Genomic DNA, 15,018 nt, shown 5'->3' with positions numbered 1-15,018 from the left:
TCGTTATGTTTGGAGGAAAAGCCAAAGAACACCATCCCAACCGTGAAGCATCTCAAGACATCAGTCAGGAAGTTAAAGCTTGGTCGCAAATGGGTCTTCCAAATGGACAATGACCCCAAGCATACTTCCAAAGTTGTGGCAAAATGGCTTAAAGACAACAAAGTCAAGGTATTGGAGTGGCTATCACAAAGCCCTGACCTCAATCCTATAGAAAATGTGTGGTCAGAACTGAAAAGGCGTGTACGAGCAAGGAGTTCTACAAACCTGACTCAGTTACACCAGCTCTGTCAGGAGGAGGGGGCCAAAATTCCCCCAATTTATTGTAAGAAGCTTGTGGAAGGCTACCTGAAACGTTTGACCCAAGTTAAACAATTTAAAGGCAGTGCTCCAAATACTAATTGAGTGTATGTACACTTCTGGCCCACTGGGAATGTGATGAAAGAAATAAAAGCTGAAATAAATCATTCTCTCTACTATTATTCTGACATTTCACATTCTTAAAAAAAGTGGTGATCCTAACTGACCTAAGACAGGGATTTTTTTACTAGGATTAAATGTCAGGAATTGTGAAAAACTGAGTTTAAATGTACATGGCTAAAGTGTATGTAAACTTCCAACTTCAACTGTTGTCGTTGGAAGTTTAAACACAGGACAGACTTTTTCCCTTCTGATATCTGGCTGCTCAGTGGATAGTTGAGTCACTTGGTTGGTTTGGACTACAGTCAAACTGATGAAGTGACTACATTGTGTACTTATGACTGAGGGTGCCAAATGAATTAGGCTAAATGGTTCGGAAAAAGTCAGTTACTGAGGGTGGGTGCTCAAACGAATGGTAGGCCTCAATCAGGTATATATGGTAAATGATTTATTGTGCTCAATGAAAGTCTATGGTTTAATACCAAAGAACCTACAAGCAGAGATTAATTGTTCACGGGAATCACAGCTTTGAGGAAATCTTGGTTTGAAAGACCCCTGAAATGCTAAGCAAGTTCATGCATTCTAACTCAAAAATGGAGCATCTCGCCTGCTCTCAAGAAAGACCAAGGACTGTTTTTCCTCCATAATTTAGTGTAGTTTTTTCAAAGGAGAGCTCTCTTGGAGTCATAAAACACAATGGATGCACATGCCAATGACAGAGAATTGAATACAAATCATTACTAAAAAGGGTGAGCAGAGGAAATGTCTAGGAAATCCATTGATTGACAGGTCAAGCACACCCAAACACATGCCCTCACACTGCAGCATCCACCATTCAATAATACCAGACTACCCTGATTGCCCGTATCTATGTAGGCCTATGCTTGTGTTCCAATACAACAGTCCTTGTATTACAGTGACTAAATTACTGCATATACTGCTGAAGAGCCACATTAAGGTAGAAAACACAATTTGATCTTATCCAATATTTTCAACGAAATGAAACAAGCTACCTAATAAGATTAGTTATAGCTTAAAGGGGTACCAATTCCCACCAGCAGTGCTGCCTCTGTCTATACCAGACTACTGGCTGTGCATAGGGGCTCCGACCACTAGGGGGACCCAAACTATTTTTTTTATATGTACATGGCATAAATCATGGCAAAAGGGCCCCAAAACGCTAGAGGGATTGCGACCTGCCCACCAGACTAAGTTATTCCATATCAATCACAAGTGTTGGTAAAATGAGCTGCAGTGAGTGAGTGAGCCTTGTTCGTCGCCTCTTATCTTCCTCTGGAGGAGAGGGTGAGGACGGATCGTTGGAATGGATGAGATTGGATCTGCCTCTCTCATTGTTCACTCCGGTGTCAGATGGAGCTTTTATCAAGCTTTCACACATAAATGGTTTAGGGGAAAGACTCATTCACCCAACTCACAGACTAAGGCAGGCTCCATCACAATGGATCAAAAGGCATCTGCAAGTTTATGATGTTATTTTTATGTTTGATAATCCAAGATTCTCCACTAACAGTATGTGATGAATTTGTTTAGAATTCTTGCTAAATATTAAATCCATGAAATGAAATCCTATAAGAAAAAAAACATATTCAATATTTTTAAAGGTTTCATTTAAAAAATAATTTCCACATTGAAAAGGCCTAATGTGCTCTGTAAGAATAAGAAAGGATCTATTGACAGGCTCACTCTTGTGTTTTTGTTTGTAATGTTTTGTGTTAACAATTTTCACGAAGGATGTATAGATTTTTGTAACACACCTGAATTTGTGTTCTTCAAAATGCATGGAATTTCAATACAATTCCAAAATAAACGCAGCGAGACACACAAGGCTCGAGCAGCCCTGCTTGGAACTTGACCGCCCACATCCCCAGCATGCGCCCTAAACCCAACCAACGCGCACGGGCTGCTCATCGCATCTGTTCACAACTACCCTCCTCTGACAGAAGCCGCTTTGAAACTCCCGCTTTCAGAAAGTGTTTACTGATTTAATTATATAAAAATAGGCAGCTTTAAAAGAACATGAATTAACATATCGTTCTCTGATCAAAACACATATCAAAGTTGGAGACAGCTGAGGTGAATGGTGATAGATGGACATTAGCATCCAGTGCATTATTAAACAATGGACCGCAGTATTGCAGTTTAACAGGTGCGCTATCTCGGTATTCTAATAACGCCGACACTTATTAATCAAGCGAGCCCTGTTTATCCATGTCTATCCACGTGCACAAAGGTATTAAAGCTTGGAAATGGTTTTATGCAACGTTGACGAACCAAACATGCGTACGTGTGCATGTGTGCTCATCGCTATCAGAAAACTAGCACCTACATTTAAGATTAACCAACCCAAACATGTATTTTCTGACCAAAGACACCATGATAACAAAATGCATATTTTCTTAGCGTTGTATTGTTCCTCTCGACAAAATAAGGTCCGTGATGAAGTCCAAATGATTAATACAAAAACGGATTTTCTGAATGTTAAATCAGTCATGTCCCGATGTAGCAATAACTGCATTTTGCTGTATTATTATGCAGCACATACTTCATAGTAAGCAGAGAAAGGGTTAGAATACGATGTGTTTACAAAAAGGCTACATAGACCGCAAAGCACCAGAACGTGCTCAGTTGCGCCAGACAGAAACCATTGAACAAAGAAATCCCACAAAGCTAGCCAACGCCAACTTTTCTTTTCAGCCAATTTTCGAAAACGTCAGCTATCGATTATAATAATAGGTAAAGTCCAGACAATGCATTAACGCACGAAAATTGATGATACATTGAAGTGAAATCAATGTGGGTGCTTTGTCAATAACAGCGTACTGGGTAGGATATAAGCAGGCTCTGACAGTCCAAAGCAATAGAGGCTATTAAGCGACCTATGACCTGGAGGTTGTCTACTTACGGGTGCCATCGAAGCGGGTGGCGATAGTGTCCAGGAAGGTGTTCTGCGGGGCCAGCAGACCCCTCATCACCGGCATCCTGGTCCGGGTCGACTGGGTCCTCCTGCCTAGGCGACCCGGGGCAGTGGACTCCTGGTCAGACCCGAACCCGGGCAAGAACCTGGATGTTCCGGGCGCGCATCCTAGCCCCTGGAGGAGCGCGCCGATCCGAGATACGCGTGGCTCCACTTTGAGACCGGGGTTGTGACCATATCCTTCAAAAGAAAACGTGCATACAGGGTCTTGGAGAACACAAACCTGGCACCAGCTTTTAGCTATAGACGACCAGATATAAATAACTTAGTGTGTTCATCTGTTGCAATGACTCTGTTGTTGAACCAGCACAGGGTAAGGACAGCGCAAGTTTCGGTGCTGAGGCTGTGAACTGAACTCCGGAGAAAAGCTCCTCCTCGGCAGTATACAGTACAGCGCGCGCTCTCCCTCTTCGCTGTTCCCTCTCTCCCTCGCGGTTGCTTGGTTTCTCTTAGTTACTTATGCGAGCAGATGTCATGTCACGTGATGCATTTGGGGGACTACTTCCAGAGACCTATGCTCCTGAGTGCATTGGAGAGGCTTGGCAGGGTGATGATCCCTTGTGATGCCCACAGACTTTCCTTTGGGTTGAATGAGGATTTGACACTAGTAGAGCCCTCTTGAACAGAATAAAGGAGCTCCAATGTTGTAAGCATGCCATATACCATATCTCTCCAACTCACTCCATAATTCAAAAGTGTCATTCCATGAAATGAGTGCTTTGTGTCCCTTTGAAATTTTAAGTAGGAATTGTGCACCAATATAGAATTTTAAAAGCCTGCTATATTCAATGAAGTGCCCTTTAATATAGACCACATATAGAATTTAATAAATCAGATTTTATATGAATAATGACTTCTGCATTTTGACATGCACCCTCTGTGACTTCCAATAAGATTTGAATCCACTTAACCTCAAAGTTTTCACCATCATTGTAAGGCTCTAGTTATTATGTTGCTTCGACAAAGTAATTTATGAAGATTATTTATTTATTGTGATTAATTTTAAGGTTAAAAAAGTCCCTCAGTTTAAGGACCACACTGTTTCGTGAACCAATCTCTCGTTTTATTATGGTGAAACTATTCCTTTTCCACAAAAAAATTCTAAAGAATCATTGAACATCTAATAGTCGAATCATTGTGTAAAAGCAGGTGGGTTGGTTCTACCCTTTTTGGCAATGTTCTGGTGTTTTGTGGTAGAAAACTGAGTGGGTCAAGCATAGCATGTCAACTCTGTTACCCATAGACAGGCTAGACATTTTTAAACCATTTCTTTTTTTGTGAAGCTTGCATTCAGTTGCCCATCCATGTTGCACACAAGATCTCCATCCCCCTGTCACAAGGGGATTTATGGCTGATTTAAGATTATTTATCAACCCTGTTACTTTATTTGGCACTTGTGTAGTTAATCCGACCCTCTCTGCCGAGGCATCGCTATTTTACCTGCTGTTGTTGTGTTAGCTGACTAGCTGTTGTTGTCTCACTTGTTGTTTTAGCAAGCTCTCCCAATCAAGACCTGCAATTACTTTATGCCTTGCTGTAATGCTCTCTCAAATATCAATATGCCTTGTATACTGTTGTTCAGGTTAGTTATCATTGTTTTAGTTTACAATGGAGCTTTTGTGATCGAAAAAGCCTTGGGTTCATGCATGTCAACATCAGAAGCCTCCTCCCTAAGTTTGTTTTGGTCACTGCTTTAGCACACTCTGCCAACCCTGATGTCCTTGCCATGTCTGAATCCTGGTTCTGTCACGCCTTGGTCATTGTATTTTGTGTTTTTGTTATATGTTTGGGTAGGCCAGGGTGTGACATGGGTTTATATGTTGTTTGTCGTATTGGGGTTTGTATTATTTGGGATCGCGGCTAATTAGGGGTGTTGTATAGGCTTGGCTGCCTGAGGCGATTCTCAATTGGAGTCAGGTGCTTATCGTTGTCTCTGATTGGGAACCGTATTTAGGTAGCCTGAGTTCGCTTTGTATTTTGTGGGTGTTTGTTCCTGTCTCTGTGTTGTAGTCACCAGATAGGCTGTAATTAGTTTCACGTTTCGTTTGTTGTTTTCTTATATCAGTTATTTCATGTACCGCGATACTTTCATTAAAGTCATGAGTAACCTAAACGCTGCATTTCGGTCTGACTCTCTTCTTACAACAGACGAACGTCATTACAGGTTTAGGAAGTCCACCAAAAATTCTGAGATTTCCATACCCAACTATAACACTTTCCGTCAAGATATAACTGCCAAAGGGGGAGGAGTTGCAATCTACTTCAGAGATAGCCTGCAAAGTTCTGTCATACTTTCCAGGTCTATGCCCAAACAGTTCGAACTTCTAATTTAAAAAAATAATCTCTCCAGAAATAAGTCTCTCACTGTTGCCGCCTGCTACCGACCCCCCTCAGCTCCCAGCTGTGCCCTGGACACCATCTGTGAATTGATCGCCCCCCATCTAGCTTCAGAGTTTGTTCTGTTAGGTGACCTAAACTGGGATATGCTTAACACCCCGGAAGTCCTACAATCTAAGCTAGATGCCCTCAATCTCACACAAATCATCAAGGAACCCACCAGGTACAACCCTAAATCCATAAACATGGGCACCCTAATTGACATTATCCTGACCAACTTGCCCTCCAAATACACCTCTGCTGTCTTCAATCAGGATCTCAGCGATCACTGCCTCATTGCCTGTATCCGCTATGGGTCCGCGGTCAAACGACCACCCCTCATCACTGTCAAACGCTCCCTAAAACACTTCTGCGAGCAGGCCTTTCTAATCGACCTGGCCCGGGTATCCTGGAAGGATATTGACCTCATCCCGTCAGTTGAGGATGCCTGGTCATTCTTTAAAAGTAACTTCCTCACCATCTTAGACATACATGCTCCATTCAAAAAATGCAGAACTAAGAACAGATATAGCCCTTGGTTCACTCCAGACCTGACTGCCCTCGACCAGCACAAAAACATCCTGTGGCGGACTGCAATAGCATCGAATAGTCCCCTAACTCCAAAAAGTTCTGGTACACTGTAAAGTCCATGGAGAACAAGAGGACCTCCTCCCAGCTGCCCACTGCACTGAGGCTAGGTAACACGGTCACCACTGATGAATCCGTGATAATCGAAAACTTCAACAAGCATTTCTCAACGGCTGGCCATGCCTTCCTCCTGGCTACTCCAACCTCATCCAACAGCTCCGCTGCCGCGGTCATCCCCTCTTCAAAGGGGGAGACACCCTGGACCCAAACTGTTACAGACCTATATCCATCCTGCCCTGCCTATCTAAGGTCTTCGAAAGCCAAGTCAACAAACAGATCACTGACCATCTCGAAACCTTCCCCGCTGTGCAATCCGGTTTCCGAGCCGGTCACGGGTGCACCTCAGCCACACTCAAGGTACTAAACGATATCATAACCTCCATCAATAAAAGACAGTACCGTGCAGCCGTCTTCATCGACCTGGCTAAGGCTTTCAACTCTGTCAATCACCATATTCTTATCGGCAGACTCAGTAGCCTCGGTTTTTCTAATGACTGCCTTGCCTGGTTCACCAACTACTTTGCAGACAGAGTTCAGTGTGTCAAATCGGAGGGCATGTTGTCCGGTCCTCTGGCAGTCTCTATGGGGGTACCACAGGGTCCAATTCTCGGGCCGACTCTTTTCTCTGTATATATCAGTGATGTTGCTCTTGCTACGGGCGATTCCCTGATCCACCTCTACACAGACGACACCATTCTGTATACTTCTGGCCCTTCCTTGGACACTATCTAACCTCCAAATGAGCTTCAATGCCATACAACACTCCTTCCGTGGCCTCCAACTGCTCTTAAACGCTAGTAAAACCAAATGTATGCTTTTCAACCATTCGCTGCCAAGCACCCACATGCCCGACTAGCATCACTACCCTGGATGGTTCCGACCTAGAATATGTGGACATCTATAAGTACCTAGGTGTCTGGCTAGACTGCAAACTCTCCTTCCAGACTCATATCAAACATCTCCAATCCAAAATCAAATCAAGAGTCGGCTTTCTATTTCGCAACAAAGCCTCCTCCTTCACTCACGCCGCAAAACTTACCCTAGTAAAACTGACTATCCTACCGATCCTTGAATTTGGCGATGTCATCTACAAAATAGCTTCCAATACTCTACTCAGCAAACTGGATGAAGTTTATCACAGTGCCATCCGTTTTGTTACTAAAGCACCTTATACCACCCACCACTGCGACCTGTATCCTCTAGTCGGCTGGCCCTCGCTACATATTCGTCGCCAGACCCACTGGCTCCAGGTCATCTACAAGTCTATGTTAGGTAAAGCTCCGCCTTATCTCAGTTCACTGGTCACGATGGCAACACCCACCCATAGCACGCGCTCCAGCAGGTGTATCTCACTGATCATCCCTAAAGCCAAAACCTCATTTGGGCGCCTTTCCTTCCAGTTCTCTGCTGCCTGCGACTGGAACGAATTGCAAAAATCTCTGAAGTTGGAGACTTTTATCTCCCTCACCAACATTAAACATCTGCTATCTGAACAGCTAACCGATTGCTGCAGCTGTACATAGTCCATCAGTATATAGCCCACCCAATTTACCTAACTCATCCCCATACTGTTTTTATTTTTGCACACCAGTATCCCTACCTGCACATGTTCATCTGATCATTTATCACTCCAGTGTTAATCTGCTAAATTGTAATTATTCACTCCTATGGCCTATTTATTGCCTACCTCCTCAGGCCTTTTGCACACAATGTATATAGGTTATTTTTTCTACTATGTTATTGACTTGTTTATTGTTTATTGTTTACTCCATGTGTAACTCTGTGTTGTTGTCTGTTCACACTGCTATGCTTTATCTTGGCCAGGTCGCAGTTGCAAATGAGAACTTGTTCTCAACAAGCCTACCTGGTTAAATAAAGGTGAAATAAAAAATAAAATAAAAACTTAATAGGCATTTACGAGTTTATGACAGAATGTCAAAAGTAGGTGAACTCCAACGTTTTTTTTCCACCAAGCTACACATCTCAAAAGGTACTGCGAATTGGTGGAAAGACCCCAAAATATAGACAAAATCCAAGTAGATTTTTTATTCTGGCTTAAACAAAACCCGCCCAAAAACAAAATAATATGTAGATAGGCCAAACAGCCCCAACATGTGTTTCTCTCCGGTGTAGTTGCTATGGTGCGGGGCGGCAGCGTAGCCTAGTGGTTAGAGCGTTGGACTAGTAACCGGAAGGTTGCAAGTTCAAACCCCCGAGCTGACAAGGTACAAATCTGTCGTTCTGCCCCTGAAAAGGCAGTTAACCAAGGCCGTCATTGAAAATAAGAATGTGTTCTTAACTGACTTGCCTGGTTAAATGAAGGTTAAAAAAATAATAATAAAAAAATACAAAAATGGTGGCAGGTAGCTGCTGTGCTTCAATGGTGCCGGTCAGATTAGGGAATCAATTTTGACCTGTCCCAACATACAATAACAAAACCACAATAGGCCTGTAAAACATGTTCCCCCGAGAAACCAAAACCCAATTATGTTCCCAGGGGAGTACTAAACGTTCCTTCATTGCTTGAATCAATGTCCCTTTCTATCTGTGTTTTGAGATGTTTTGGTGCCTCCTCAATAGTAAATAGGCTATATTCAGGACATGAAGACGCGTAAAGGGCATGCAGTGCAGACGGTTCATCATCATGAATAAATAAACAACGTTTATTCAGTCCCAACACGCTTCCCTTGAATAGTAATTTGACTTGTTCATGTTTTCGTATTGATTCAAATAAAAGTTGGTTGCGCAAACACATTTCGAAGAATTGAAAGTCCTTAACTAACGGTCCTCCAGAGAGGCCGCTTTTCTGCATGTACAGTGAAATCCTGCCATCTTCTGGCCAAGTTGCTCGTTATGGCTTCCCCTGGATAACACAGCCACGAAGTCAGATTCCAATGCCATAAAGTCCAAACTGGCTTTTTTGTCTTAATTTAAGGTTTGGGTTAGGCATAAGGTTAACAGTGTGGTTAAGGTTAGGTTAAAAAATTGTAGAAATGGGCGGGGTTTAGCCAAATGTATGACTTTGACATGTTAACCATAGATGACTAACAGGTGGTGCTGTTTTGACGCCACCGCAAAGCCGTTTTGGTACTCCTCCATTGTATTTATTTATTTATTTTTTTTGGGGGAGCTATAGAAATGCATTTATTAATGTCTACATTAGAGGAGAGGATTGGCAAACTCTGGTATGGAGGACTGCTCCTTCTCCGGAGTACCAATATGGCGAATGGTGGCTTCAAAACATCTCATTTGCTATTACCTAGCATCAGCAATACAGGCTTTGTACACATCATTGGTGCCAACCTACTGTAATAAAGATTTTCACCCAGCCTGTATTGAAGTAGGCCTCTGTGCCTTATAGCATACAGTATAGTTTTAGTTATTTCTCCAATTGATTATTGGCTCAATACAACCTCTATGAGCTCTCAAAATATCAACCTAACATGTAAGGCTACTGTCAATTATTTTAATTTTAATTAGCCTATTCATTGAAGAATAGAGTTGAAGGAGCCTATATGTCATTAGACATTGTCCCTATGAAATGAAATGTGTTGGTAAAAGGGGCAATCTGTAGTTCAAACAATAACAAAGCAGCTATCTGCTTCAAGCTGAGGGATGGGGCTGGAGAAATGTAACCACTTAAATTCATAGACAGAATATGGATACAAGGACCAACAATCTATGATATAAAAATGTACTTTTAACCATTTGAGGCTATACCGTAAGTTTACAATTACATTGTTTATAGTAAAGCACTTATATTTTGGGTTGTGATGGGGTAGGAGAGTTTAACTAAGTTCATGTGGCATTTAGAAGTTATATTCTTCAAAAATTCATGGATATTGGGATATGGATGCTAAAAGGTGTCGAAAGCGTGACAGGGATGCTGGTCCATGTTGACTCCAATGCTTCCCACAGTTATGTCAAGTTGGCAAGATTTCCTTTCGTTGGTGGACCATTCCTAATAGATACAGGAAACAGTTGAGTGTGAAAAACCCAGCAGCGTTGCAGTTCTTGACACACTCAAACTGGTGCACCTGGCACTTACTACCATACCCTGTTCAAAGGCATTTAAATATTTTGTCTTGGCCATTCACCGTCTGAATGGCACATATACACAATCCATGTCTCAAGGCTTAAAAATCCTTCTTTAACCTGTTTCCTCACCTTCATCTACATGGATTGAAGTGGATTTAACAGGTGACATCAATAACGGATCATAGCTTTCACCTGGTCGGTCTATGTCATGGAAAGAGCAGGTGTCCCTGTTATGTTTTGTACTCTGAGTGTATATTATTAATTTAAAATTCCAAAAATAGATGCACCAATTGCAGATTGCCCCTTTATGCCAAAATTATTATTATTTAACCACCATCTCTCATTTGCGTATTCTTGCACTTGTGCAGCCCAATCTTTGCCGTGTAAAAGTCAATGTAGGCTAGGCTTAAAACGCACAAGGCTAAGCCAGATCAATAAAAGGGTTATTCCTACAGTGGAAGAGTTGTTTGATTTATTTTTGATATTTCCTAAAGATTCTTCTTGCTGCATTTGCGTAGCCGATCATCTCCATTTTACAGTGGTAGTGATAATGAATGACAGCCATCATCGCTGACACTGAATTGGGATACTAATCGACCTAGAACAGCTGTGGTAGCACATATTTCCATATTCAATCAGGATAGCTAGAGGCCAAGGATAGGGGAGAGAGACTTGGGTTTAGAGAGTTGTAGCTCTCATTTATTTTATCCTTTCAATCATCCATTTTATTCCTATAAGTTGGGTATTGGACACACAACAGAAATAAAAGGGATAAATGCTGGAGTTTCTTCAAGAGACATGGGTTGTTTGGCACTCAACTAAAAGACAAAATAACTATTGCGTTTAACAAGGGAAATTGGTTGCAGGTGTGCTGAGAGCATAGAGATGTATAAAGGACTAATGTTGTGATCTCTATACATCTCTATGGCGCAGAGGTGCCTGGAGTTAAAGAGACAGTTCCCTGAAAAGTGAAATTAAAGGAACAGTACAATTAACAAAAGTCTAAAAAAAGTCACCTTTTCTACATATAAATTTTTTTCTTAAAAAAATGGAAGCACCAATCACATTTAAGCCTAAATAATAATAATTTAACCACCATCGCTCAGTTGCAAATTCTTGCACTACTGCATCCCAAACCTTAGCTTGTAAAGGTCCATGTCGGCTAGGCTTTAAATGCAATTTACTCACAAAACAATGCATGTGTCGTTTTAATTGATCTGGTTGATCGTAATAACACCAGGGGTATTCCTACATTGGGAGAATTGTTCAGTATTTCCTAAAGAGGCTTCTTACTGCATGTGCATAGCCTATCATCTTCGTTTTAGTGGTAATGAATGACAGCCATAATCTCTGACACTGAATCAGGCTACTAATCTACCTAGAACAAGTGTGGTAGCACATATTTACATATTCAATCATGATAGGCTTATGCTTTCCTGGAAGTAGCAAGAAACAAGTGAAATGGTTAGTGTAATTGATCGTTAGACCGATATAACCCAATCCACACGCACATCATTATAATAGTCCATGTTGTAGACTGTGGGACCGCAAGACATGTTATCATTTATATCAAAGGGGGTTTATTTAACCCTTCCAATATTCATTCTGTCTATAAAACTATCCCCGATCCAGTGTAAAGAATAATAAAATAACTCAATTAAGCTTATACATTTGTCTGCAGACCCATCACATCTTTTTGCTTAAACTATCTGAATGTACGGGTTTTACGCACCAACTAAACTTCTGGGAGAGCGCGATGATCCCCTTTAGATTGTCTAGCAACTTGTTCCCTCAATTAATCACATCCTATCTAGCCAAATCACCAACGGCACCCCACCCATAATGTACAACGTTGCACTCTGAAACGAACCCTCCCCCCACGCAATAGCAACGACACCGCAGGAATAATTGTATTTTCTAAACGTGAAGAAGGCAGCTCATAACAGATTAGGCTACTTCATTACAGAATGCATTTCGTTCGTAGACTACACATTCACAGTTATGCGTGACTGATGCCACTATGGGCCACCTTCTCTTCCGGATTAACCTGTTACGCAATGTCTGCAGACGACGACACGCACCGCGATAAAGTAGGAACGCCAGAATTATTTGATAGCACAGACAATCTACTATATTAACAAGATACTTCAGTGGCCGCTCTAACGATGAAAACAAACGTCTTCAAAAATCAAAGGCAATCGGGGGAGCGGCAAGATCAGGTGGGACCATTCTAGCCAATGAGAGGGCAGATAAATATACATTAATTTACACTTAATTATGAAAATAAATCATATTTTTTTAACTGACACTTAGAATTGTGTCATGTCCCCCAGGCATTTCCCTTAATTTTTACTTGGGAAATTACTAGTAAAATGTGTACATAATTCATAAATATTGCCATTAATGCAAACATATATTTGTGTTCTTTTGTTGAGAATGCATTTTAATCAAATAAATGCATAACTGTTGATTAAAAATCAACACAATTCAGCTCTGGCCCTCTGTCTACAACCCTGTAGGAAGGCCATAAAGATCATCAAGGACATCAACCACCCGAACCACTGCCTGTTCACCCCGCTATCATCCAGAAGGCGAGGTCAGTACAGGTGCATCAAAGCTGGGACCGAGAGACTGAAAAACAGCTTCTATCTCAAGGCCATCAGACTGTTAAATAGCCACCACTAACATTGAGTGGCTGCTGCCAACACACTGTCATTGACACTGACCCAACTCCAGCCATTTTAATAATGGGAATTGATGGGAAATGATGTAAATATATCACTAGCCACTTTAAACAATGCTACCTTATATAATGTTACTTACCCTACATTATTCATCTCATATGCATATGTATATACTGTACTCTACAACATCGACTGCATCCTTATGTAACACATGTATCACTAGCCACTTTAACTATGCCACTTTGTTTACTTTGTCTACACACTCATCTCATATGTATATACTGTACTCGATACCATCTACTGTATGCTGCTCTGTACCATCACTCATTCATATATCCTTATGTACATGTTCCTTATCCCCTTACACTGTGTATAAGACAGTAGTTTTGGAATTGTTAGTTAGATTACTTGTTGGTTATCACTGCATTGTCGGAACTAGAAGCACAAGCATTTCGCTACACTCGCATTAACATCTGCTAACCATGTGTATGTGACAAATACAATTTGATTTGATTTGATTTGTCACGCCAACCAAACTCCGACAATAAAAATGGCCAGTCCACCCTTATGTGCCATCATTAACAGGAAGTGACATCATTCAACAATTTTCAGCTGCATGGTACAGAAACAGGCAAGTAATCACATTCTTTTATATCTGTATTTTTATTTATTTTTAAAGTCAGGTAGGGATTGTCGATCAGACCAACTCAAACCTGTTACATTAAATAAAGATGGAAAACTAGTACTTGTCAAAATTATACTTTAAACCATAAAAATATACAATCTATTAATTTCATGAACACTATGTGGTTTCCTGTCCTTCACCACATGAGGAGCAGAAGCCATTTTGAGCAAAAAAAACTCAACCCTTTCACGTTTCATTGTAACAGGGTTGCTCTAGATCCTAAACTACTCAAGGATTATAGTGGTTACATGTATATATTCTAAGGCACAAAGGCCCTCCTATATGTAAACACCTCGATCCAGTGTTAGACTACCTTGGCCACACATCCACAAGTGTCCGTATTGCAGTTTTTTAGGGATGGGCCTTGCACACAGTATAAGCAGAGGCAACTCCTTGCTTTTCACAACAGAATTACACAAACGTGGATTCAAAGCTGGTACATGTAACTTTTTTGAGTCAAGCCATGGAAAAGGGGCTCCTGATGGTGTAGGAGTGTTGAAGAGAACGGAGGACAGGTTGTCTCTGTGAGACAAGCACATCAGTGAAGCTGTCCTTTCTGAAGAGTGCCGATGTTGAACGTATGATGGAGATGATGCCAAGCCCGATAAAAGCGGTGCCCTCCACCATGAGAATACACCAGGTCATCACCCTTGCTCCTGGTGAGCTGATGTCTCGTGATGTCGGCTGCCTTTGTTCAACAAAGAAGGACCTAAACTGTACATGCTTTAACTCACAGCACTTCAGTTTCAGGTTGCTCCAGAACAGCCAACCAATGAGGGAAATACACAACCTGTGGATGAAATCCAGGTCATCTTGGACAGTGGTGTGTAGTGGAATATGATGTCCTGTCTCCAATAATATCCTGTCATAAAAACATTGTGCTTTTTGTTCTTAAGTTAAGGTTAGGCATAAGGTTAGGTTTAAAAACACTTTTTAAGAAGATAAATTGTTGAAATGGGTGGAGTTTATGACTTTGGCTGTGGTGTGAAGACCAGGCACAATTGTATTTTTTTCAAAGTTACCAGGATTTCACGTGTCCTACTTATCAGTACACTCGTAACAAACTAATCATTACGAAACTTCTATTTGATCAAATAAGCCACGTAGCAATAAGCCCTTTATATTTTAACCAAATTCGACACTCATTGACCACCATACAAAAACGAATGACTCGG

General features: G+C 41.4%; 1 protein-coding gene across 1 annotated transcript in view; it reads right to left on the bottom strand.

The window, feature by feature from the left end:
• LOC124043965 (potassium voltage-gated channel subfamily H member 8-like) overlaps positions 1 to 3,852 on the bottom strand; it is a 185,429-nt gene extending 181,577 nt beyond the window's left edge. Inside the window, exon 1 of the mRNA XM_046363157.1 lies at positions 3,341 to 3,852. Coding sequence (XP_046219113.1) covers positions 3,341 to 3,416 — 76 coding nt within the window. The 5' untranslated portion in view covers positions 3,417 to 3,852. The remainder of the gene's footprint in view (positions 1 to 3,340) is intronic.
• Positions 3,853 to 15,018: the final 11,166 nt, after the last annotated feature.

Source organism: Oncorhynchus gorbuscha, linkage group LG09 (genome assembly GCF_021184085.1).
Source record: "Oncorhynchus gorbuscha isolate QuinsamMale2020 ecotype Even-year linkage group LG09, OgorEven_v1.0, whole genome shotgun sequence".
NCBI lineage: Eukaryota > Metazoa > Chordata > Actinopteri > Salmoniformes > Salmonidae > Oncorhynchus > Oncorhynchus gorbuscha.
This window is presented reverse-complemented; position numbering and strand designations above follow the sequence as displayed.